This window comes from Eptatretus burgeri, chromosome 15 (assembly GCF_056783735.1).
Source record: "Eptatretus burgeri isolate ZD-2024b chromosome 15, Ebu_testis_v1, whole genome shotgun sequence".
Taxonomy (NCBI): Eukaryota; Metazoa; Chordata; class Myxini; order Myxiniformes; family Myxinidae; genus Eptatretus; species Eptatretus burgeri.
Window position 1 is genome coordinate 7,697,438 of NC_140975.1, and position 27,333 is coordinate 7,724,770.

Sequence of the window (27,333 nt, forward strand, 5' to 3'; positions counted from 1 at the left end):
GAGCGGGAATTGTGACGGTGAAAGGGGAGGATCGTGGGAGGTCCAACAAACGGCGATGGGTGGGGGTGATGTGTGCAGTGAGCAAGGGTAGAGAAGGTATCCAAGGAATAAAGAGGGTGCGTAAGGAACACCCCCTCCTACCCCCTCGAGGTCCATCAAGACCATGGAATATCTGCTCATTTTTCTGTCTACTTTCATCATATGCCCCCCCCCCTTCCCATCTACCCCGCCTTGCTCCAAGCTGGTGTCCGAGGAGCTCTCGTTATTTCCTTATTTGACTCGAGTTCCCCCTCCCACATCTCATACCAGGCGAAGGAAATTCCAGAGCGGCAGGGTGAAGGGGACAGACACGTCGGGGACAGAGAAAGACAAGTCGGGGACAGACCGAGGCAGTACAGCAAGCTCACAGCACCTTCCCAACTCACCTGTCACAGTTCGTACGGTAAGCGGACGTGAAAGGGTGCAGTACGAGACTCGTGGACTGCTTGGTGTCTTCGCCATCATTTGTGACTTTAAAAGTCTGCATTGAGCACGAGAGAGACAGAGACAGAGAGAGAGAGAGAGAGAGATAGAGAGATAGAGAGATAGAGAGATAGAGAGATAGAGAGATAGAGAGAGAGAGAGAGAGAGAGAGAGAGAGAGAGAGAGAGAGAGAGAGAGAGAGAGAGAGAGAGAGAGAGAGAGAGAGAGAGAGAGAGAGAGAGAGAGAGAGAGAGAGAGAGAGAGAGAGAGAGAGAGAGAGAGAGAGAGAGAGAGAGAGAGAGAGAGAGAGAGAGAGAGAGAGAGAGAGAGAGAGAGAGAGAGAGAGAGAGAGAGAGAGAGAGAGAGAGAGAGAGAGAGAGAGAGAGAGAGAGAGAGAGAGAGAGAGAGAGAGAGAGAGAGAGAGAGAGAGAGAGAGAGAGAGAGAGAGAGAGAGAGAGAGAGAGAGAGAGAGAGAGAGAGAGAGAAAGAGAGAGAGAGAGAGAGAGAGAGAGAGAGAGAGAGAGAGAGAGAGAGAGAGAGAGAGAGAGAGAGAGCCCAAGAGACGTTAGACACTCGGTGGACTGTGTTTGCTTTCAGACGGACAAAACAAAAAATGTTTTGAAGGTGCTTTGAAATACAAGAACACGTATATGTATAATTTCCAAAAGACAAGGACAGAATATGACGTTGTGTTTGTCATTCTGGTGGATGTGATGTCTTGATGATGCTCTCGATTGATGGATCATTTCAGGACCGATTCATTGCTTCGTTCACCGTGGAATGCTATCAGTTGACTGGTCTAAACGACTCATTCCATGACTGTAAGAGGGAATCACATGGTCTACAGCAAGGGGAGGGTCAGAGGGGGATCCATATGGTAAGTAACCAGACAAATGGTCTACCCTGTAGGATCCATCCATCAGGACCATACTCTGTGCAGAGCGTCGGTGCTGCCAAAGCAGTCTCCTTGGATATTGGACACAGTCCTGGACGGGTCGTCACTCCAACAGAGGATAATCAAATGGCTCAATCCTCCCAGCAAGCTGGTACTCATTTTGCCAACCTCAGAAGGATGACAGGCTGAGTCAACCCCACCTGGTATTAATTCAACAGCCACGCAGGATTTGAACTCAGTACCCTAGGATCTCAAGCGTGCCACCCTAACCGCTAAACCAACATGAATCATAGCATTTGGGATTCCCGTTTGCATCCTGCGCATTGTTACTTTCATTGGGACACTTCTGCTGTCATGTTACCATGGGAACATGTACATCTTGATTAAGTGGAGATTGAGTAAATGAACTTCTGCTGTGGCTGCTGCTATCAGTCATGGTCCTCAAGTAAAGAATTGCAGACATCTGTTGCCATGGAGTTTGTTGATGTGTTTGGTTATCGTGAGATATTCCTGTCGAAACCCATGCTGTCTGCAGCCATTGATGTGCTTGATTTACTCCAGGGACAAACAGTTGATTTACTCCTTGTATCTTAGGAGATAGTAAACAGTGGCGATGTCTGTTCCGAAAGTGTTACCATTGGGACCTCTCCATGAATCTCTGACCTGTTGATCTGATTTGTACCATTTTGTTTTCTTGTACAAATGCTGAGATTCGTGGAAGTATGAGATGCCATATGAGATGAACAATATACAAACTGACAGAGGGAAAGTGGAGACAACGCAGACAGGACAAACAGAGTGTGGCTAAATCACAGAGGAGAAAGACATGCGGATAAGTAGTGGGGTTGACATGATGTATCATCTTAAAGGAGACTTCGGGGACAGACAAGGGCGTCGAGAGGTGGGGTCAGTGGGGTCGCTGTCGAGGGGCCCGGGGTCCGTCGAGGGGCCCGAGTTTCTCCTGCAACTGTAATTTTTAATACAAATGTAAGAGACAAAGGGTGTGGGCCCCGAGGTCGTTTGCCCATGCTGGTTCTCGATACTCCTGGGGACGGACATAGGGTACAGCTTGCGTCCATCGCCATGCTGGTTGGTGATTGAAGCTTCGATTTGGGGAAGCAGGCAACGAATGAGTTAATCGATGAATGTTTGCTGCTCATTGGTTCTGCAGGAAAGCAAATGGTGGAAAGAGCAAGCAGCGCTAGACCTGACGAGAGGCGACAGAAGAGATGGAAGAAAGTCCAGTGGCTCATCCTGCCAGGAAATCCTCCACCACTTTTGGTGTGCCAGATGTGACACAACTACACCACAGTGGACAGAAATATTACATGGCACTACATACAGATGCCCTGTATGCCGCTAGGAATGAAGAGGTGCCAGAAAACGATGGCTTTGCGGAGTACCCTAAAGTGTGGATTATCCGAGAGTGATCCCTCCACTTGGCCATCGAGAGGACACAGACCATTCGAGAGGTCAGATTGAAAAATGTGGATCCATCGTGTTTGTTTGAAGGTCATGTTTCAGATGGTTCACTGGTTTCTTATCTTTTGTGGGTTTGCGGAGAGAATTGTAGCGGACGATCACGTTTCAGGCTGGTGGAACTGTTCGCAACAAGATGGAGTCGCCCACACAAAGTGCTGTTGAGGGTTTTCCAATAAGGCAACGATTGTTGATAAACACGAAGCAATTTCCCTGCTGTTTTTTTTTTTTTTGTGTAGGATAGGACTTGTCAACATTGGAATGAGATGGTCCTCATGATAATCTCAGAAGGGGCATGCAATTTAGCACCACAAGTTTCTGGGTTACATGAATCCCACAACATTGACGAAGGACTTCTGGACGACACGTTGTTGTGAAACCTTTCATGTTGACCTCTTTGTTCCAAAATGGATTGTCTCGTACATCGCCACGATCCATTCTCCTCTTCCGCTGGTATTGTCCATCAAGCTTCCTGTGCAACGTTTCCTTTCCGTTGGCCTTCGAACACCGCAAACCGACCGATCGAATCGCAATCCAGGTGAGACGGGTTTTGGAACTCCTTCATTTCCACGTCGTTTCGAAAGATTGACAATTCATTTTATGTGCCTGTGCTGGCTCCACTCGAGTGCTGGCAGTGTAACTGTGCTCGGCCATGTCTGTGCCCAGGGCAGTCACAGCGACATGTCAGGAATGTGCACGAGCGACACAACCACCTCCCTTTTCAAATCGCACAACCGTTATAACTCCCAACGTTTTTCAGATCTTCGTTCCTCCAAGTGTTTCCACATACATTCTTCCTGGTTTCGAAATCAATGACTCTATCCTGCCCTCCATCCGCTACCAATGTGCATGTCATTGCATGAGCCATGTTCCAGCCATCCCTTGACACCAATGTTACTTCCTGTTTGAGGCACAATTGCAAAAGTTTGTCTTTGGCATTTTCCATGATTTATTTTGTGGTTTTTTTTTTGAAAAATTTTTTTTTGCTGCTTCATTCTGATTTGGAATTTTTCCCAGCCTTTTTATTTATTTATTTAATTATTTATTTTTTACTCCTTGACAATGCAGCGGTAATTCATGGACTTTCTTACAGTGGCTGCATGCAGCCAGCCTTGTCCTTACATGGAGGTTACAAATGTGGGTGTGGGTTGTGGGGTTGGGTTGCACTTTCCTGGGAACTCTGTGTGTAAGAAACAGTTACCTTTTATGGAGAAAGAGAGAAGGAAATAGAAATGTAGAAAGAGAGAAACAAAAAGGAAGGAAAGAATAAATAAATAAATAAATAAACAAATAAAGCTCATTTTGAGCTCAATATTATGTACAAACAAAAGGGAAAGGAACAGATTTCAATGCAGGGACAGTTAATGCATCACCTGGTGTGTGTGTGTGTGTGTGTGTGTGTGTGTGTGTGTGTGTGTGTGTGTGTGTGTGTGTGTGTGTGTGTGTGTGTGTGTGTGTGTGTGTGTGTGTGTGTGCGCGCGCGCGGGCGTGCGCGCACGTCCTTGATCTACTGATAAATTTCTGAAAGTTTGTCACATATTCTTCAAATACAATCCTGTCTGATTTGTCTCTGATACGTGTGGACTGTCATAATATTGCTGTCCCTTACAAGTTATTCCACAAATTAATTTAGTCACAAGTGAAGATCATTTGGTCTATCGGGCTCGTGCCATGCTCTCATCGCAGCATCAGGTACACGTTGGCGATGAGGCTCGCACCGAGCAGGGAATTTGGCCGAGATCCTGGCACGCAGTGGCCTACTCGTTCGGAAAGATCTTGATGGTCCGCGACCGAAATACAAACGAGACACCCAGCTTCAAGTTTTCATCCGACAGTCTGCATACTTCGTGATGCGGCTACCCCCTGCTGGCACTGCACCAGAATGGCATTTTCTTAAACTAAGTTTCACCTCCTCAAGGATCTATCACAGACTATAAACAGTTAATGGTAAACATGTTACCATGATGAGGTCCTCAAATTAATGCACAAACTGTAGATATTTGTACTGTTTGATGTTCAACTGTAGATGCTTTATCTGGGCTCACAAAACGTACGAATAATAATCATTTGTTTAAAAATGAACGTTTTTCTCACATGATTTTGGCAATTATGTAAATTGCTACATTTTGACCGCAGGAATGCAACCGGGCTGGGATTGCAGTTGCCTTGTCATGCGTCATATTGAGGGCTGGGATTGCAGTTGCCTTGTCATGCGTCATATTGAGGGCTGGGATTGCAGTTGCCTTGTCATGCGTCATATTGAGGGCTGGGATTGCAGTTGCCTTGTCATGCGTCATATTGAGGGCTGGGATTGCAGTTGCCTTGTCATGCGTCATATTGAGGGCTGGGATTGCAGTTGCCTTGTCATGCGTCATATTGATTTTGATTGGTCACCGTGACTCATCGACGACTGGATCTTGTGCTGATGCAAAACAGGGACCTGGAGTCTCATGCATTTTTTTTTCCACTCATTTACCAAACACACACATCATATATGTGTAGTATGAGGAACACGACTCCACTGCACCCTCTAAGGGCCTTCAAAATGTCCCCCCCCCCACCATCAGGGTACTGCGGTTGCTCTCTGAGTGCTTTTGGAAAAACATTAAAACAAAAAAATTGGAACAAATTTTAAATTACAATTGCTTCTAATTTGGGATTTGAGGGGGTCTCATTGTCCCCCTAGGGTCGAAATCACACTTCTGAACACCAGTGTTACGGTCGCAGGATTCGGACAAGGGTCGAGATTGTTTTTCTGACAATCGGTGTTACAGTCGCCGGTGTTCAAGACTGGTCGTGCCACCAGGCAAGTGTGGGCCCAGAAGGTCTCTGCGTCCACCCAGATAATTTGGGTGCAAGTCGCTGGTTAAACACCATGCGACCCCGGTGATCCCACCTGTCGAAAATGGCCGAGCAAACCATTACAGGCGCTTCACTTTTATGGCACCTTAATTGCGTGAAACCCAATTCACCAATCCAACAGGTTTATTCCAATTTCCGACGTGCTTAAGGAGTTCCCATTCCTTGATGTCCACAGACAGGTTATCATAAACAACGGGTTCATTGCACAGTAAAATGAGGCAGGGAAGAAAAAAGACCACGACCGCACGTGCTGTAAACGGAACTGTGTCAAATAAATAATAATATATACCCATACACCCATGGTACCCTGACTAGACTTAGCCCTTTGAACCCTGAGCTCCTTGGACTTTTGGCACCCCCACCCTGGGTTCCCTGGAGAAATATCCGGCCGCTCGTGTGTATGGAGGTTTGAGTAGCAGCCAGTAAACCAGCCACTCAGGTATATGGAGGTTTGAGTAGCAGCCAGTAAACCGGCCACTCAGGTATATGGAGGTTTGAGTAGCAGCCAGTAAACCGGCCACTCAGGTATATGGAGGTTTGAGTCGTAGCCAGTGAACCGGCCACTCAGGTATATGGAGGTTTGAGTAGCAGCCAGTAAACCGGCCACTCAGGTATATGGAGGTTTGAGTAGCAGCCAGTAAACCGGCCACTCGAATATATGGAGGTTTGAATAGTAGCCAGTAAACCGGCCACTCAGGTATATGGAGGTTTGAATAGTAGCCAGTAAACCAGCCACTCAGGTATATGGAGGTTTGAGTAGCAGCCAGTAAACCGGCCACTCAGGTATATGGAGGTTTGAGTAGCAGCCAGTAAACCGGCCACTCAGGTATATGGAGGTTTGAGTAGCAGCCAGTAAACCGGCCACTCGAATATATGGAGGTTTGAATAGTAGCCAGTAAACCGGCCACTTGGATATATGGAGGTTTGAATAGTAGCCAATAAACCGGCCACTCAGGTATATGGAGGTTTGAGTAGCAGCCAGTAAACCAGCCACTCAGGTATATGGAGGTTTGAGTAGCAGCCAGTAAACCGGCCACTCAGGTATATGGAGGTTTGAGTAGCAGCCAGTAAACCGGCCACTCGAATATATGGAGGTTTGAATAGTAGCCAATAAACCGGCCACTCAGGTATATGGAGGTTTGAATAGTAGCCAGTAAACCGGCCACTCGAATATATGGAGGTTTGAATAGTAGCCAATAAACCGGCCACTCAGGTATATGGAGGTTTGAATAGTAGCCAATAAACCGGCCACTCAGGTATATGGAGGTTTGAGTAGCAGCCAGTAAACCGGCCACTCAGGTATATGGAGGTTTGAATAGTAGCCAGTAAACCGGCCACTCGAATATATGGAGGTTTGAATAGTAGCCAATAAACCGGCCACTCAGGTATATGGAGGTTTGAATAGTAGCCAATAAACCGGCCACTCAGGTATATGGAGGTTTGAGTAGCAGCCAGTAAACCGGCCACTCAGGTATATGGTGGTTTGAGCAGTAGCCAGTAAACCGGCCACTCGGATATATGGAGGTTTGAGTAGTAGCCAGTAAACCGGCCACTCAGGTATATGGAGGTTTGAGTAGTAGCCAGTAAACCGGCCACTCAGATATATGGAGGTTTCAGCAGTAGCCAGTAAACCGGCCACTCAGGTATATGGAGGTTTGAATAGTAGCCAGTAAACCGGCCACTCAGGTATATGGAGGTTTGAGTAGTAGCCAGTAAACCGGCCACTCAGGTATATGGAGGTTTGAGTAGTAGCCAGTGAACCGGCCACTCAGGTATATGGAGGTTTGAGTAGTAGCCAGTAAACCGGCCACTCGAATATATGGAGGTTTGAATAGTAGCCAATAAACCGGCCACTCAGGTATATGGAGGTTTGAATAGTAGCCAGTAAACCAGCCACTCGAATATATGGAGGTTTGAATAGTAGCCAATAAACCGGCCACTCAGGTATATGGAGGTTTGAGTAGCAGCCAGTAAACCGGCCACTCAGGTATATGGTGGTTTGAGCAGTAGCCAGTAAACCGGCCACTCGGATATATGGAGGTTTGAGTAGTAGCCAGTAAACCGGCCACTCAGGTATATGGAGGTTTGAGTAGTAGCCAGTAAACCGGCCACTCAGATATATGGAGGTTTGAGTAGTAGCCAGTAAACCGGCCACTCAGGTATATGGAGGTTTCAGCAGTAGCCAGTAAACCAGCCACTCAGGTATATGGAGGTTTGAGTAGTAGCCAGTAAACCGGCCACTCAGGTATATGGAGGTTTGAGTAGTAGCCAGTGAACCGGCCACTCAGGTATATGGAGGTTTGAGTAGTAGCCAGTAAACCGGCCACTCAGATATATGGAGGTTTGAGTAGTAGCCAGTAAACCGGCCACTCAGGTATATGGAGGTTAGAGTAGTAGCCAGTGAACCGGCCACTCAGGTATATGGAGGTTTGAGTAGTAGCCAGTAAACCGGCCACTCAGGTATATGGAGGTTTGAGTAGTAGCCAGTAAACCGGCCACTCAGGTATATGGAGGTTAGAGTAGTAGCCAGTAAACCAGCCACTCAGGTATATGGAGGTTTGAGCAGTCGCCAGTAAACCAGCCACTCAGGTATATGGAGGTTAGAGTAGTAGCCAGTGAACCGGCCACTCAGGTATATGGAGGTTTGAGTAGCAGCCAGTAAACCGGCCACTCAGGTATATGGAGGTTTGAGTAGCAGCCAGTAAACCGGCCACTCGAATATATGGAGGTTTGAATAGTAGCCAGTAAACCGGCCACTCAGGTATATGGAGGTTAGAGTAGTAGCCAGTAAACCGGCCACTCAGGTATATGGAGGTTTGAATAGTAGCCAGTAAACCAGCCACTCAGGTATATGGAGGTTTGAGCAGTAGCCAGTAAACCGGCCACTCAGGTATATGGAGGTTTGAATAGTAGCCAGTAAACCGGCCACTCAGGTATATGGAGGTTAGAGTAGTAGCCAGTAAACCGGCCACTCAGGTATATGGAAGTTTGAGTAGCAGCCAGTAAACCGGCCACTCAGGTATATGGAGGTTTGAGTAGTAGCCAGTAAACCAGCCACTCAGGTATATGGAGGTTAGAGTAGTAGCCAGTAAACCAGCCACTCAGGTATATGGAGGTTTGAGCAGTAGCCAGTAAAACGGCCACTCAGGTATATGGAGGTTTGAGTAGCAGCCAGTAAACCGGCCACTCAGGTATATGGAGGTTTGAGTAGTAGCCAGTAAACCGGCCACTCAGGTATATGGAGGTTTGAGTAGTAGCCAGTAAAACGGCCACTCAGGCATATGGAGGTTTCAGCAGTAGCCAGTAAACCGGCCACTCAGGTATATGGAGGTTTGAGTCGTAGCCAGTAAACCAGCCACTCAGGTATATGGAGGTTAGAGTAGTAGCCAGTAAACCAGCCACTCAGGTATATGGAGGTTAGAGTAGTAGCCAGTAAACCGGCCACTCAGGTATATGGAAGTTTGAGTAGCAGCCAGTAAACCGGCCACTCAGGTATATGGAGGTTTGAGTAGTAGCCAGTAAACCAGCCACTCAGGTATATGGAGGTTAGAGTAGTAGCCAGTAAACCAGCCACTCAGGTATATGGAGGTTTGAGTAGCAGCCAGTAAACCGGCCACTCAGGTATATGGAGGTTTGAGCAGTAGCCAGTAAACCAGCCACTCAGGTATATGGAGGTTTGAGTAGTAGCCAGTAAACCGGCCACTCAGGTATATGGAGGTTTGAGTAGTAGCCAGTAAAACGGCCACTCAGGCATATGGAGGTTTCAGCAGTAGCCAGTAAACCAGCCACTCAGGTATATGGAGGTTAGAGTAGTAGCCAGTAAACCAGCCACTCAGGTATATGGAGGTTAGAGTAGTAGCCAGTAAACCGGCCACTCAGGTATATGGAGGTTTTGAGTAGTAACCAGTAAACCGGCCACTCAGGTATATGGAGGTTTTGAGTAGTAACCAGTAAACCGGCCACTCAGGTATATGGAGGTTTGAGTAGTAGCCAGTAAACCGGCCACTCAGGCATATGGAGGTTAGAGTAGTAGCCAGTAAACCGGATACTCAGGTATATGGAGGTTTGAATAGTAGCCAGTAAACCGGCCACTCAGGTATATGGAGGTTTGAGCAGTAGCCAGTAAACCAGACACTCGGATATAAGGAGGTTTGAGTAGTGGCTGGTAAAACGGCTGCTCAGGTTCAAAGGGTAAAACAAATCTTGCCTTAACCTCTCACGTGGAGAGGACAAAACTGAGAGAGGAGAGGACGAGACAGTAAAAAAAAACAGTGGCATTTGCGGACTTTGCTCTCATGTGGACTTGGCACCAATTGCGGCCAGCACGCTACAGTGTGGGTTGGCTTGTTCATGCTGCAACATGCAGCGAGAGAGATCGTCCAGTGGATGGGAGGGAGAGAGCATGACCCAGCGATTCTCTTCCGTACCATCCGATAAACCAGGGACCGCCCTAATGCAGCATGCTTGGCTTTTATAACCCCCACTTTGAGAGGTGTCCCAGACTGCTTGCCACGCGCTTAATGACCTTGTCGTGTGGGGGACACTTTCTCACCCCTGGCAAGCTGTGTGCCCCCCCTCACCCCATGCTGATGTCCCATTTGAGCCATGTGGATTCTGTGTGCCCCTCTGTTGTTGAGCCACGTAGCCCCGTATGTCCTCTTCTCCTTTGGGCCATGTGAACCTCTGGTGCTCCTGAATCGCACATTACACGTCCAGACAGATTACATCTGGGAATGTTTCAGAATATTAAAAGGAGGTGGAGGGGAAATGGGGCAAAGACATGACTACAAATTGTCGGATTGGTATTTCACCACAAAGTATGCCTGGTGTTGGCGCAGTGGTTAGGGTAGAGGCTTGGGATCCAAAAGGTCCTGAGTTCAAGCCCCGTCGCGCCACTGAATTAATACACCAGGGGGTTGACTCAGCCTGTCATCCTTCCGAGGTCGGCAAAGTGAGTACCAGTGTACTGGGCCGGTGTATACCCCGGTTAAAATAGGTGTACCATATCCCTGTGTCGTAAGAGGCGACCAGGGTTGCGTCAGGAAGGGCATCCGGCTTAAAACATGTGCCAAATCACGATGCGGATCATACGGATGATCCGCTTTGGCGACCCCGAACGGGAGCAGCCGAAAGAAGAAGAATAGTTATTGCATCACAAAGTGTGCTGTCCTTCAGATGGTCACTGTGCTGGGTGGTGCTTGTGCTGGCATAAGTTGGTGGACGTTGAAAATCCAACGGTGTCTTTCACGAAGACTAGGGGAGTGTTTGCCAGCACCCTGAATAAATTACAACTTCTTGTCCAAACCTCCAGGCCTGTTCTGCTTTGTGAAAAACTTGGGCCAAACACTTTCCACAGGAGCAGGGAAGATGAGAGCTCCCAACCATTTTAACTCAACACACTATTTCTTTAACGACAGTAATGACATCACACTTATGCCATCATTTATTGCAAAATAACTATTCTAAACTATGCTCCATTTCAGCCAGATCCATAACAACACATATATATATATATATATATATATATATATATATATATATATATATATATATATATATATATATCTTAGTCACACTGTGATTTATCCATTTTCTCTAATTGCAAAACTTGACAAAGGATATTTAGCTTTATAAACATCTTGAAATCCTCTAATAACTGTGGCATAAGACATAGTGATCATGAATGCTTGGAATAACAAGACAAAATGAGTGTTGGCCATTTTCTTTCCATCTGTCTGTGTCTTTGAGGGCATCACGAGGGCAGGGGAATTGTCAGAGCAGAAGGCACAGACAGTGATGTCATATGTTTGCAGTAAAGAAAGAGAAGAGACAAAGAGAGAGAGAGAGAGAGAGAGAGAGAGAGAGAGAGAGAGAGAGAGAGAGAGAGAGAGAGAGAGAGAGAGAGAGAGAGAGAGAGAGAGAGAGAGAGAGAGAGAGAGAGAGAGAGAGAGAGAGAGAGAGAGAGAGAGAGAGAGAGAGAGAGAGAGAGAGAGAGAGAGAGAGAGAGAGAGAGAGAGAGAGAGAGAGAGAGAGAGAGAGAGAGAGAGAGAGAGAGAGAGAGAGATATATATATATATATATATATATATATATATATATATATATATATATATATATATATATATATATATATATATATATCCCAAGAGACAAATCCACAGGCATTCATTACTGATAACAGGAAAGTCTAAAATTCCTTTAGCTGCTCCAAGGCGGTTTCCTTCTCACCCCTCCTCTCCCCCTCCCATCCGAATATTTCCAGATCGAAGGTGATAATGACTGACGTACTGGACTGTGAGTCGTGTGGAAAGTCACTCCTGGGCAGTCAATACGCTGCTACCGAGGACAAGCCTTACTGCCTGCCTTGCCATGACTCCCTGTTTGCATCCACTTGTGAGGAATGCCAGAAGAGCATCGGTTGTGGCTCAAAGGTAAGCTCGAGTTCACATACCAACTCTCATCAAATCCGTCTTGCTTTCCTTTGCACACTTCGTCTTTCATCTTTCATCTTCAAAAAGTTATTTCATTTGAAAACTCTGTTCATGTTTTTTCCATCTCAATCTCTCTCACTCCAGCAGTCCTGCCAATACAATCACAAATCCCATTCAGATTGTACGATTGCTGTGCATCGTGCTTCGGTGGTCATTTTAATTCCCTCCTAAATCCGGTCTCTCGGTAGAGCAGACAGTTACACTAAGTTATACGTTACACTCGATATGATGTGACATATATATATATATATATATATATATATATATATATATATATATATATATATATATATATTGTTGTGGGCCAGCGGGGTCGGGTGAGAAGACCACTCGGTGGGGGATGCCCTGTATGGTAAAGGTTGTTGATGCCCTATGTCGATTCCCACCAGACTCCCCGGAATTGTAGGCCGTCACTCATGGATCATTCCATGACGCGGCGGGTCGCTTAACCGACCGTGGACGCCAATAACTCAACCGCGTGACCTCGAGTCCTCCCGCCTATGGAATCGGGTTACCTAATTAACCACGCGGTTTAACCATCGTGGAACCACGCCCTCGGTACGTCTTGTCCGAACCGGATCACTCTACCGGATCAGATCACCTTTCCGGATCGGATGCAGCCGAGCGAAACTGCCAAGGACGTACCAGATCGAAGGAAGGGACCGTTGGGAATAAAGACCCGGTTAAACCTGGATTCGAACCATGCTGGATCAATGGGGGAAAAGACAAAGGCGAGCTGGGAAAATCTCTACAACAATTATTTATTTACAGCAAGCGAGAAAAAGCATGTGGCACAACAAAGGTTTATTGGGTATGTAACGCAGGGAAAGAGGAGAGGGGTGTGGGGGGTGCGACAGTTATACAAGCAACTTACGAAAGCAGACAGTGCAGACTTGACGCGAGATTATTCACAGTAACAACAATAAAAGATCTTCTACAGGCTTACTTAACAGACAGGCACCAGCACACTCAGACACACGCACAACAAAAGAAGAAACCCCAATGGGGAAAAAGGACTTTTGCAGCCAGGGAGGGAGGGAGTTGAGGTTATAGTTTTCGGTACCTGGGTGTTTCAGGGGAGGGATGCTCCGTGGTGCGGTACCCGACAATAGCCACGTTGTTCTGGCCACAGCCGTACGTGTCGAACTCGTGTTCCGAACAGGAGGAGCTTGAGTGGAGAAGGGAGGAGTCCACAGGGCGAGGGTGGAGCAGTAGGCAGAGACCAGGCAGGAGGCAGTTCGACGTCGTGTGGTTGGAGACGAGAAACAGGAGGCGATTCGTCGACGTTGTGTGGGCGTAGATGAGGAACAGGAGGTGGGCCGTTGAGGCGAAACGTGGGCGGAGTCAAGTAGCAGGAACACTCCGCGTGAAGACACCCACACCGAACACACACAACAACCTCTACAACTACATGGAGGATTTCTCCGTGTTTTATAGAGCCCGGAGGTCGGGGGAGGGGCCATGCCGAATCCGACGTCATCGCCTGAGTCGGCGTTCCGACAGGCCCCGACCCCTCACGTGGTACACCATCCTGGGCCGGGTTTCGGCCAGACGCCGGTATAGCCCGCCCACCTGGGTGCAAAAGCGTACGTGACATGCCGCACATGTCTGGCCTCGGGTAGACGGTGGAAGTTCAAAGCCGCTGGTCTACACCATCGTGCACGTTGCGATTTTGCCTCAGAAGTGATCGTTGGGGGTGTAATGGGTTGTACCATGGGTTGTCATGCTGTACTAAGCGAGACGAGGGGCAAGCGAGGCAGAGGGAACCGTGGGTTGTGGATTTTGCTTCAGAAATGAAATGGAGTGGGGATAAAATAAAAAGGGAAAAATGATTTAATAATCCTAACTTTTAGCCCATCGCAACGCACTCCCTTGTCCTCCCACTACACAAAAAGGAAGGGGTCTATCTGCACGTATATTAACGACATAACTGACTCGGGACAACTATCTGTTGTGTGTATGCGGTTCTGAGAACCGCAACAATATGAAGATCGCTCGGCAGTTTCGGTATCAATAAGCTGAAAAGTTGATATTGCTTACAATGCGGCCATTTGTAGCTCGTTTGGCATTTGGCCTGAAGTTTGTCACTGATTTGATCCTGAGTTCAGTTTTGACTCATTTGATCCTCTAACTAATTCAGCTTTGTATGCTCACATTTATAACTCACTCGCAACTGATCTTTCTCATTTTGGTTAGTTATTTAAACTAGCGGGCACTCCCGCCCTTCGGGAATAAACCCTTCGGGCGGGAATACCCTTCTTGGCACACCTTCGGTGGGCAATGTGTTGCGGCACATTCTTGGAAATGCACTTTCTTATTTTTGTCATATTTGAAAGAAATTTTATTGATCATAATGTTGTGGTTGAGGAAATTCGCAAACCACCATTCAGGTCCTGTAGGTGAGATATCTCTGTAAGTACATGTGTAGTTAGCCCAAACCCGTTGTTTAGAGGGAATAAATGTGATTCATTCGGGCTGCGACCCTTTAAGATAGCCGTTTTTCTGTTCTATCTTTATTTTGAACCAACCACGTCTCAACCGCCATCACACAACAACCACCAACCGCAACGCCGCTTCACAACAACAACAGCCAAGACCTTTACCGTCACGGCTCGCTCCCGTAAACATCGCATCACCGCCATTCCAAGCGTCGCCATGGCCATCACCGCCACTTTCGGCCCTCCACCACCTTCGCCTCTCCTTCTGTGGCCATTCCCGCGCCGCTTGTGGGCGCCGAGTGTCAGGCTGTCCTGGCCTCGTGCAGGACGCGAGCTGAGCCTCGGGTGCAAAAAGCGGCCTTTCCGAGGGGAAGTCGGATCAGGAATGATACACGCCCACTTCTGATCCGTCCAATCATTAAGCGCGGGGCGATTTGGCCCCACCTCCAGGCGCGTCGGAGTAGAATCGGTATATGCAAATTCGAGGATCAGGGGAGGTTCACGCCCACTTTTCCTCCGTCCAATGGGCGAGCGTGACTCCGCCCCCGAGCTCATCCTGATCCGGAAATTTGCATATGGTTTCTCCTGCCGTACTATAAAGCGCCGAGCGCGGGGCGAATTCAGTCAGTTTTGTGCTCGGGCGAGTTGGAGAGGTGTGGCGGCGGTGGCGAAGTGTGGCAGCGGCAGGAGTTTTTTGGGCTCGGGCGAGTTGGAGAGGTGTGGCAGCGGCGGAGTGTGGCAGCAGCAGTCAAGACGGGTCTGGAGGAGAGTCAGTCTGTCGGGGTTCGGAGTCTGTCGGGGAGCTGCAGAGAGGGGAAGCCGGGAGCGCGGTCGAGGTCGCAGTGGAGTCGCTCGTCGCGGGACCCAAGCAAGCCAGCTATCCTCTTTCCCCAGAGCATCAACAATTCCCCCCCTTCCCCCCCCCTGCGCTGAGATATTGCGGAAAGGGGGGCCCCGTTCCCACCCCATTCCAAGCAGTGCCAACGAAACCTGCGGAGTCGGGGCACCGCCGCGGCATTTGCGGCTCATCACAAGACGGGTAGGCTCCACGCGGTCTCGCGCCCACAGGCCCCGTCTGCCCCCTTTAATTTGAGGGTGGCCCTTTTCTTTTGCCTTTGAGTATATGTGTTGTCGGCACCGTCTGTAAAGTAAAACTGTGTAAGTGTTGCCCTGTGCTCGCGTAGTCGGTAGTAGATCTGCATTGTTGTGTTTCTTTTGTTACATTTGCTTTTGGTGCATAATTGTTGTAATTGTATATGTGTGCTTTCCGTTTGCCGCGGAATAAATGTGCCTCATGTTGAACTGTTTTTCCCGTTTCGCTTTGTCTTCTCTTTCATTGAATCTCCATCTTACTTCACGTAAAGGGTTGGTAGTGGGCTAAATACGCCCGATAATTAATCGGAACCGTCGAGGTTGACGATAACACCGCTCGGTTATCCCGATCGTACGGAACGGGTCGCTTAAAGTGGCCCGCGTCCGAAGTCGACCTGCGGCGAGGTGCGATCGCCCGGTCTACCCTCCGTGTGGGTACTTAGGTAGGTCGAATTTGGCGAACAACCCTATCCCACGAGGGGGGCCGATTGGCACGATCGTGGTGAGGCCGACAGGCCCACCCGTGACTAGTTCCCGGCGTTAGTCCGAGAGGGTCACGACGGAATTGTCCGTCTGGTGGGCGACGTGCCGCGATTCGAGTTACGTGGCCGCTCGCACGCCGGCGGGCGCGAATTCGCAACAATAATATATCATACGCCATATCATAATTTTAAGAAGGTTACATGATATTAAGAAGAAGATACAGTAGAGGAAGATGGTTTGTAATACTGGCTACCACCAAAGGTGGCGCCATTTCCAGTGGAGCGTAATCATCATCTTCTTACTATAATTCATCTGTCTGTTCCCAGGTACCACAAAAACGGCTGAACCGATCGCAAACATTTTTGGGGTGTGTAATCCTGGGACCCCTTGGAGTGAAATAAGCATAAATATAATAACATGACCCCCCTTGACGGTTTCCGTAAGGAGCGGGTGCTTCTAGTAAACCAAAACAGAGCTCTTCCGACCCGATAAATGCAACATGGCTCTGTTTTGGTGGTTACCTTCCTGAGGAGGTTGGTGGCATGATTTGCACTCCAGCCACCCCAAAACATTTCACTCTGCAAAACACACTGTAGTGTGTGTCAGGGTGGTGCTGAGGTGTCGTCCACCAGACGGCGGTGACCTCGGGTTAACCTGAGTGCCTTTGGGTGAGTGCCGAGAATGTCCTATTTATAAGAGCTAGGGATGAACCAGGCATCTGCCTGGGGGATGGCCAGACGGAGGCTCCTGGAGTACCAGCAGGAAGTGGACGCAACGCCACACTGTGGCGCATGCTCTCAATGTATGTATGTCTGTATGTGTATGTATATGTTTCTATATATATACATGTACATACAGTGCCTTCAGAAAGTATTCTCACCTCTCAAATTTTTCACATTTTGTTGTGCGACAGCCTGAATTGAAAATTGATTAAATTACAATTTTTCGTCACCAATCTACACAAAATAGCCTGTAACGACAAAGTGAAAACATATTTTTAGAAATTTTTACAAATCAATTCTAAATGAAAAGCTGAAATGTCTTGTCAATAAAAGCGAGACATGTCAATAAATCAATAATAAAAAAGTTGGCGTCTCAGCAGTCTACAAGCTTCCACAGAGAAGGTCACGGGGTCTCGTTGTTCACGAGTGAACGGTACAGTTATAGCCACAACTGGCCTGCCAATGGGAACCAATATGGTCAAGTGTTTGGTTTCACCATGGTAAAGTTTCCAAGCTCGTCAACAAATATATCCCAGGCAGCGACGCAAAAGGCAACTGATTGGTTGTCGTAAAGCCACACTGGCTGTGAATGGTGAATGAGATAGTAAATGAGAGGTTAGATCACTAGTCGATTAGTTGGTTAAGTTTCTGCTCGGTAACGTGATGGGGAACAAATGACAAAGTCCATAATATTTTGCCACAGTCAGCTTCAGGAATGCATCAACTGGGGAAAGGCCTGGCTATTCATAGCAGGCGGTTGTCCCGGCAGCCATCGGCCTTGTGTGGCCTGTGTTTTTGTCTGCATGTTTATCCGGTTTCCCGAGAGACGGCGCCAATGGGTTGCAAAATGGGTGTCAATTGCAGGAGTCCCTGGCGATATGGATTGGAAGTGAAGAAAAAGAATACACAAGTTTTGATTCAGTTACACAGTAATTTTTAAAATGTTTCACAAAGCAAGCTAATAGGAGTGAAGTATATATATTTTCAATAAGGGTTCCCTTACCGAAAAGAGTTGTTTTGAAAACAAGTTTAACGGACATGTCTTAATGGTGAGGGTGGTGGGCTTGGGATCTTAGGATCCTTCAAAATATATCTGGAGGTGAACTGCAAATTGAAGAAGAAATTGAGGCCTCAAATCAAACTAAAAAGTGGATCAGGAACTACACATAGATCGTGATGCTTGTGATCAAAACGGAAGTGCACCAGTCAGCCGTTAGACACCAATGGGTCCCAAAAAGTGATAGTGTCCACGTGTGGTAAGATTACTTTACTTTAACTAATCGCGATACCAATAATTTATTGATCATATCAATTAGTCGTAGTGCGTTGCACAGCACTATCACTATTCTAGCGCGTTGTACGTATCTCGATGGTAGTTGTAGGCTTGTCAGGTCGCGTCATTCACTGCCAGGATTCGTGTGGTGTCTCTCGCAGTGAGAATTGATCAAGTACAGGACAAATTGGAATTGGTGAATCCTTTTGAGGAAATCTCGAGGTCGACCTCTCTAAAAGCTCCAAAAGACTTGCGAGGACCAAATTATTGGCAGTCAAGTCACTTTCGAAACTTTTTACACTCTCTGTTAGTTCGGCAATGCCATTCGACTTTTCCAGGCACCCGTGCGATGAGGAACTTTCTGACACCCCCCCTCCCCTACTCCTCCTGCAAAAATTTTTTGGGGGGGGGGGAATTACCATCGAGGTCATTGGGAATTGAACCCTAATGGGATGACAAAATTTCTCAACCAGACGTTGAGGTGGTTGCTAACCACCGTGGGAAAGAAGGTGAAGCAACGTTTGGAGTATGAACCCTTGATAGCAAAAGAGGGGCTCACATCCGAAACGTCGCCTCCCCTGCTTTCCCACGGAAGTTAGCAAACCTCTCAAAACTTCTGGTTGAAAAAAAAGTAATCATCCTTAGTTTTTCTCTGACACAGACCCAAGGCCTGGTGAAGACTAGTTTATCATTAACATTGGGACAACCTTGCTGAAAGACTACATGACGGTACGATGTATGAACTGGTAGCTGTCAGAATAGAATTGAATACTTTTCAGCCTCGTAATAAGCCAGTTATTAAAATATATAATAATAATAATAAATAATGATAAAATCAAGTTCACGTCCTGCCCGGTTTAAAGAAACGGATCTTGTGTGTTTCTCCCAAAATCTTTCTTTGGGAGCTAAGAGAACACCACGAAGGGTCCACACCCTTGTGTCATTAACTATGGATTACGAACCTGCTTGTGCTACACCACGAAGGCCGACTATCCCGCTTGACTAGCATTCTTTACACTGAGTAGGTTGTTCGGGGAATACCGAAAAATTGACTGTGTGGTTATTGGTGGAATCAAATCCATGTGAAAGTGGTACGGTACAGTCATAACAGGGAGTACTACATTGGGAAATAGGTTGGTCACATGTAATAGGTCTCATACATGTAATAACCCCCTTCCATCAACACCCACAGGACATGGTGTATGAAGATAGACATTGGCATGAGCAGTGCTTCAACTGTTCTTTTTGTCATGGCTCTTTGGCTGGGAAGCCATTCTTGGAGCAGGATGGAAAACTAGTTTGTTCTCAGTGTTATTGCTCTGAATTGGCTGCATGGTGCAAGGTGTGCGGCAAGCCAATACCTCCAGGTAATGGGTGTTTGTGGGAAGCTAAGATTGGAAGAACCTGGCACCTAGCACTCAGCATCTCACATCCCGAATCCCTGTTCCCACTTCTGTTTCACTACCTGCAGGTTCCCAGCGGATGGAGTATGAAGGGCAGGTCTGGCATAACGAGTGCTTTCTGTGCCAGAAGTGCAAGCGTCCAATCGGCACTCAGAGTTTCTTCCCACGCGAGGATGGAAACTATTGCAGCTCGTGCTACGAGTCTCACGTTGCCATGCGCTGTGCCCATTGCAAGGAGGTGCATGACTTAGAACCAGGAAGTGATTATTTTTTTTGTTCATGTCCAAGTGATTATACGTGTCGGCCTCATGTCCTAGTAGACTGGCCGAGTTCAAGAGTCCCTCAATAGTTAAAACATGGGTCTGTTGTCGATTGATTCCAGTGGTCAGTTTCCAGAATGTTCGATATGCCAACCTATTCACTTGGCAGCCCCCTACGATATCCAAGCATAAGTGGGATAGTATGGTGTGTATTTCAAATTTAAATGGTGACACTCAGATATAAGTACCAGCTCAGTGCTCGCTCATGTTACAGGTGCCGGAGGCTGTTTCGCTGAACTGACAATTATGTAACGTTCGTGGCTTTGCAAAAAGGCTTTATAATCGACTGATCGACGTTGAAAACCCATTTGTATCAAACAAAATTATTTCAATCCACTTGCAAGTTTCAGTTTTGTCAACAGTTCATTCGGAAAAAGTCATTCACAAAATTAAATTCCACCACATCATCTTAACACGAGCTTGGTGTTGGCTTAATGGTAAAGGTGGCAGGCTTAAGATCTCAGGGTGTTGAATTCAAGCCCCTGTTGGGCTGTTGAATCAACAACAGGTGGGTTGACTCTGCCTGTCATTCTTTTGAGGTTGGCAAAATGAGTATCAGCTTATGGGTAACAGGGGGTTTTGCATCAGCAGCACAGCTGTGCCCCCAGAAAATGATGCAGCCAAACACCCACAAGCTGCAAATGAATAAATAAATCTTCACATTATTTTGCTTCTTCAGGTGCTGATAATACTATTAAATGATAGCTATGGTTTTTGTTGGATGTGCACTGAAACGACCTCTGACCCACGTTTCTGCTGAGTTTCCTATCGGCCAGACCGGATTCCGTCCTCATCCTTTGCTTGTCCTTCTCTGCTCAGCCAATCACGGAAGCAGGCGTGCGGTACCGAAATGAGCCGTGGCACCGTGACTGCTTCATCTGCCAGAACTGTCACAAGACCCTTTCGGGTGAAAAGTTTGCCACTCAGGAGAATCTTCCTTATTGCATCGAATGCCACACTCAGCTTTTTGCCAAGCGCTGTCACGGATGTAGCAAACCGATTGCTGGTTCGTCCATTTCCTTCATTTTCTTGAGTGAATTTATTGCCCACTTATTATGGTTCCCGGAGGTAGAGATTAAGTGTTTCGGCTTGGTGTCCTTTTAGTGGGGCAACTTAGCAGAACAATTGTGCATTTTGTGAGGAAAGCACCAAATTTGGCACACTACTAGCCTATCATATTATGAACAGATTTGGATATTGGGCCATCTCAAAATTTTTGATGGCAGTGGAAAATGGCTGCCACAGCCATCAGCGGCTGAATTTGAGATGGCCCAATATCCAAATCTGTTCATAACATGATAGGCTAGTGTTCCAAATTTGGTGCTTTCCTCACAAAATGCACAATTGTTATGCTATATTTAGCTAAGTTGCCCCACTATTTGTGGCTTGCTTTCTGAAGAATACTGCCTTCATTATTTAATTTTTTATCATTTACTTTTGTAAATTTTCAAATATTTAATTTTTTCCAATTTTTAATTGTTTAATTTTTTTAAAATAATATTTATTTTTTATTTAAATTTTAAATTTTTTTAATTTTCAACTTTTTCTTTCAATTTTGAATTATTTAAATATTTTTCAATTTTCAAATGTTTCATTTTTTTTCATTATTTATTGTTATAATCATTATAGTTCCTGGAGGGAGGCATTAAGTGTTTTTAGTCTTGGTTAATTATGATAATTTTAATTATTATAATTATATTTAAAATAATTATTTATTTAATTTAATTTTTTTTTTCAATTGTCAATTATTTAAAATCTTTTCAATTCTTCATTATTTAAGTGTCAATTATTTAATTTTTTAACTATTATGGTTCCTGGAGGGAGGCATTAATTGTTTTTAATCTTGGTGTCCCACTTTTTTGAAGAAAAAAAAATACATTTGTTTTCATTAAGAGGCAGAATTTCAACTGCTACCAATTGGCTAATATTATGAGCTGGCTATACCGGGAACCATCAGCGATCTCCGATCGCAGCCCTCTTGTTTTGCTTGCATTTTGCTTCTTCATCAAGCTTGGCACACACGGCACAATTGCAGAGCTATGGACTCATACTGTGTATGTAAGCTTTGGGGATAACATTCAATATAATTGACCTTCTCGTACATCAAAAGATTGGTTTTATGTCAGTTAATTATTAATATAATATAAATAACCACTGTAGCAATGCAAGGCCTTCTAACAGCATTGGTGCCAATGTGAGATAAATGAGGCAATGAGGGTGGACTTTATCTTGAAAACTCATTAGTTGTTTCATAAACTTGTTGCACAAAAGTGTTTTAAACGAGGGATACATGATAATGGTCTCAGATAATTATTTAACCAGACTAGGTGGTGTAATGGTTAGAGAATCCACTCTCGGTCTGGGTAGTCGGTGGTTTGAACCTTGGCTGAGTCATACCAAGGTCTTTGAAAATGGTGTGTGCTGTTTTCTTGCTTGATGCTCAACATTTAAAAAGGATAGAGCATGGACAAACAACCAATAGGTTGGCAACGAATGTGCAGGCTTGATCGATCTAATGGCCTCGTCTTGCGTTGAGCTTCCTTGAAATGTAACTTGTGTTGTTATTTTCAGTTTTATCCAGTATCCAACAATAAGGTACTCTATAGAGGGGGGGGGGAGATGGTTTCCAATTAACATATGAGGGGGTAGGGGGGGTTCATTAAAATAAAGTCTCATAATAAGAAATCTTCAGGCGAAACAATGCCAGACTGGTTTTGTAATACCAGGTAACTAATTAACCAATGCATACAGTAACCCTTCAGGCGGGTTCAGGTAAAGGTCTGTCTCCATTTCTGTTCAATGGAAGATATGTAACATATCTATATCCATTAGCAAACATAACCCTCATTAGCAATGATAAAGTCAATTGTATAAAGGGGTTTCAGACCACGGTGGTTTACATCCTGTGCCATTTCCACGCCTGCCTCCATTATTCTTTGTTTGAAATGCTGAGCCAGATTTAAAGAGAGATACAGTACAGTGAAAAGAGATGAGCCAGTAAGGGTAACAACAAGTAGATCATCAGAATGGGGCTTCAAGTTCATAATCTCTGCATTGTCCAATTACATCACCGACTCATTCCTATTCCCAATGCCGACCCCTGCGCAGGCCCAGCCAACACCAAGTACGTGACCTTTGAGGACAAGGAATGGCACAGTGACTGTTTCTGCTGCTCCCTCTGTGGTCGTTCTCTCCTGGGACAGGGTTTCCTGCCAGTCCCACAAGGCCTGGCCTGTCCAGAGTGTGGAAACAATGTTAAGGCGCCATCATAACCACGCACATTTACTACCATGCACACTCATTCAATAACCACCCCTCTATCTGTAAATGCTACATGTAATTATCTCCTTTGTAAACTGCCACCTTCACCACCCTGATGTCCCCATAAACCCCCCTCTCCCAACCTTCCTTATCCGTAATTTCCTTTCTGACCGCTCCTGTTTCCTCCAGCTGCTGTTCATTGTATGTCCCATCGTCGTTTACTGCCCTTTTTGTAACCGTCATCCAAAAACGGTTTAATTAGCTTGTGTGCTGTGTAGACCTTTTTTTCTTCCTCGACCATTCTCACTGAAAGCACTTCACTTATACCCAGGCCGCTCGGTAATCGCTTTCCTTGATTGCGGTTCGTCATCACCGCCTTTCCATACTCACATTCGCCGTAGGTTAGCTCGGCCTTTTCATTACAAGCCCCTTATTCATCGTAACCTTCTCAAGACGTCGGCCTCCATCAATCGCTTTTTATTTCGTTGCACTATTTTCGAGTTCCTTTTGGAATCTCATCTTTAGTATCCGATTCACAATCAAAGTCCTTATGCTTCTCCAAACTTTAGAGGATAACCTTTCATTACCCGGTGTGTATCCCTCACTGATTGAATTATTTTTTTGTATTTTTTTTTCCACTATTCCTCACAAGCAGGTGGAATTAATCATGTTGTGTGCAATTATCAAACCACCTGGACTGATTTGACCCAAACGCAGACAAAACGAACAATAAGTGTTTGTGCATACGTGTGTATATATGTATGTATGTATGTATGTGTGTATATGTGTGTATGTATGAATGTGTGTGTATGCATCTATGTGTGTGTGTATGTGTATGTATGTATGTATGTATGTATGTATGTATGAATGTATGTATGCATGTTTGCACATGCATCCACGTCCATGTGGGAACGCGTACAAATGATCAGGCATTCGTGCTGTGATGCACCAATGTTATATTGCATTGAAAAATTTCCTACTACCACTACAAGAAAGTACTCCTTGAACGGTCCCAATAATTCCCACCGACATGCGTGTCGGCTGGCATGAGCAGGGGTTTGGGAGTTCTTGGGCCAAGTCTTTCACAAACCAGCTGACCAGGCCTGATGTTCGACCGACGGTGATTGAGGTGGAATTTAGTGATTTGTTCAGGCTGCCAGAGATAACTCTTCTACTTTTCACGTAAGACATCATTGGAGCTTTAACCTTCACCAACTGATGCTAGCAGATGGGACGTCTGGCTTAATGTCCATCCAAGGAACGGAGCACTTAGTGATGCAACCCTACACCTGTGAAGCATCAATCCGACAGTTTATAGTCAGGTCGTGGAATCAAAACCAGACTAGACAGCTCCAAGATATCCGATGAGACTCGTATTGAAGGTTTACTCCGCAACAAAGGTGGCTTATTCTAATTTGACTTAAAAAAAAAATACATTGTAATGAGGAATTACATGGCAAGCGTCCAGCCGGTGTTATTTGTCTGAAACTTTCGTCATATTTTCGCATTTAATTTCAGATCTAAACTCGACTTTCACCGTGGAAGTTCAAATCTTAACTGTTAGTGCTTCTTTATTTATTTTACTTATGAAAATCAAAGAGAATCCAGCACAAAGCAATTCCTGAAATGATTATTTTAGTGCAGTATGCTTTATTATGAAGTTATTTTACCTGATTCAGATAAAGTTACCGAATCTGACTTTGATCGAAGCAGGTCACAGGATAATACCGCACTCGATTGGTACCATACACACAACAGTTTATACTCATTTTGTCACTCATACGATGTTCTGGTGCAGCCTCTACTTTGAGCGTCGTCGCTCCGAGACCGTACGTGCTTCTACGTCCAAGTAGAATGGGTAAAAGTGCCAAAAGCCGACTCGTACCGCAATTATTAAAAAAAAAAGAAGAAAATATTAGTTTTCTATTTAGCTTTTGGAATTATTTAATTATCCCATTTGCTGGAAAAGCAAAATTATTCGTCTCTCATTGGAGGATCAAGAGTAGGGGGGACTCAGGAAGTTCTCAGAAAGTGACTTCATTGTTCGAGTACGTTTCAAGAACACATCTTTATTGTTCTAGTACGTTTCACGAATACGGTCATTTTCCTGCTTAACCTTCCGCATGCGCTCGTCGATCCGTACCTTTTAGAAGTATCCACATAATCCGCAGTGGTGCCAAAAGTGTTCCTTTTTTGCTTTTCCTTTTTCGTGTGACTTTTGCTCATTTGATAAACTCGCAATGAGAATGAGGATTTTTTTTTTCTTTAATTTTTTTTTTTGCTTCAAACTAAAAATGTTACCTTTCTGTGAGAACAGGTAACTCGAACAATGTTCTGATGATTGTACGGGGAAAAGCCGGATCCGAAGCCGGTAGGGATGCAACGACCGTGGATACGCGGCATGACCTCTCTATAAGTTTGTATCTAAAGATTTTATTTCACCTTGAGGTTTATTTTGTTTTTGTTCCGTGCCACGCGTAGGCTTCCGGGAGTCCTTGAAGCCATCAGGCCTGGATTTTGTAAATCCAATTTGATGTATGCCATGATTTGTGACGTGAAACTATGCAATTTTTATTCATTACGCGTTCTGTTTGTGTTAACTGCTGGGGCTGCTGGCTTTGCCTTGGCAGGCAGCATTTGTATCTTGAGGAACCTGAAATGTTTCTGCTTTGCATCCCAGCTCGGTGCGAGGCGACGGCAGCGCAGCTTGGCTGGGGTTTTACGAGGGGCGGTATAATGTGGCGCCATGATCGTTCAGAGCAACCAATACATGGTGGCTCTACAACAACAAAAAAAGCACAATTCCATCCCCTCATGGAATATCAATTGATCAAGGTTTTGAGATTATTTAACATTGTCAGTGTCGGTGGATGTTTCGGACATTATATTGCCACGGTAAAGTGACCCTACCGCCGCAACTAAAGAAAGCCTTATTAAAGGTGAGCTTACAATCAGGTGTAACTAAACAAACAAAGTGATAAACACAGGATGTGGCTCAAAGAGCTCTATTGTCTGAGGAGGGGATGAACAAACAGGAATATCCTCCCAGTTTTGCACTCACCCAGCCAAACATCCAAAGTCTCCTTTGAACTGGTTTTGCCTTCAGTCCGAGGGACACAGAGGTTGATGTGCATGACAAAGCAGAGATGGTCACGACGCCACACGATCCTTATTAAACATCGCCACGCTCAGTGGGATTGAAGTGGTAGGGCTGTTTGAAACACCCAAAAGGACACTATTTTGCTGATGACGTATTACTAAAACTGTTAACAGGTTCTCGACAGTATTTCAAACCACTATCGACTTCAAACATGTTTTTTAACCGGTTGGCCGGGATTGCCTATCTGCAGCCGTGCCATCTCCTGGTGTTATTTATGTGCCAGATTTGTTTTGTTCTTGAGAGTAATAAAGCAATGTAATCCTCTTTGTGTTGCTTCACTTTTGCCATGTTTTGTTGGATCATTTTATGGATATCTTACTGTGGGGTGGGATAGAGGGAGATGTAAGGAACCTCAAAGAATGCCTGCAGACTTACAGAAACCAATAACTTTGCAGTCTGCATCTATCTTTTCTTCAAGACCTTCTTTCTCCTGAGGCAGCGTCTGGCCATGGCGGCAGAGCATTTCTGGCTCCCAGATTAGTTGTGCTGAAGTTGCCGAAGGTCGGTGCACCTGCTTCTTCTCAATCACGCAGTGGCTCTCCCTGGTGTGCTGTTCTCAGCCGTTATGTGACAAGACCCAGCCCGCTCAGACATTCCGATCCGAGAGACACACATGGATAGATGTCGTTTCTCAACTTCTGCAGCGAGGTGGCAGGGTAGCTGCACGTACCACCACCGACCTGACGGTTGCGGGTTAATCAAGTTACCACGATAGCTCATCTGGTCATCGTCTTTGGTTTCTGCTTCTGGGTGATAAATATCCGACACAGCTTCCTTTTTTAAGCTTTGGATAATGTTGGCCACATTTTCCTGATAAAGTAGCTGCCACTTCGAAAACCTCTTTGGAATTCTGCTCTTGATGCTGATGATCAGTCGATCAGGTTGTATCCCAGTAGGAGGTTTGCAGATGAAGTGTGATGGTATCCCAAGTAGTTTTCCATTTCCTTCATAGCAATAGTCTGCGATAGAATTTAGAATGTCTCAAGAGTAGT

At 45.7% G+C, this 27,333-nt stretch overlaps 1 protein-coding gene across 2 annotated transcripts; it reads left to right on the top strand.

Moving 5' to 3' along the window:
• LOC147011433 (four and a half LIM domains protein 2-like) lies at positions 1-26,605 on the top strand. 2 transcript variants are annotated; one of them, XM_085857551.1, is made up of 7 exons: positions 1-116; positions 310-442; positions 11,961-12,129; positions 19,390-19,564; positions 19,669-19,838; positions 20,740-20,926; positions 23,029-26,605. In XM_085857551.1, exons 3-7 carry the CDS (start codon positions 11,974-11,976, stop codon positions 23,190-23,192), a joined length of 852 nt encoding a protein of 283 aa, XP_085713677.1. In that variant the 5' UTR covers positions 1-116; positions 310-442; positions 11,961-11,973; the 3' UTR covers positions 23,193-26,605. The 2 variants fall into 2 exon arrangements, with proteins under 2 accessions (XP_085713677.1, XP_085713678.1); XM_085857552.1 differs by lacking the exon at positions 1-116 and having other exon boundaries at positions 203-442.
• Positions 26,606-27,333: the final 728 nt, after the last annotated feature.

Bases quoted from the DNA above. Each gene is read 5' to 3' on its own strand.
- LOC147011433 (XM_085857551.1), top strand. From the start codon at position 11,974: ATGACTGACGTACTGGACTGTGAGTCGTGTGGAAAGTCACTCCTGGGC. The intron at 19,839-20,739 runs GTGCATGACTTA...TTCTCTGCTCAG, and splicing joins GCTGTGCCCATTGCAAGGAG to CCAATCACGGAAGCAGGCGT. The intron at 20,927-23,028 runs GTTCGTCCATTT...ACCCCTGCGCAG, and splicing joins ATGTAGCAAACCGATTGCTG to GCCCAGCCAACACCAAGTAC.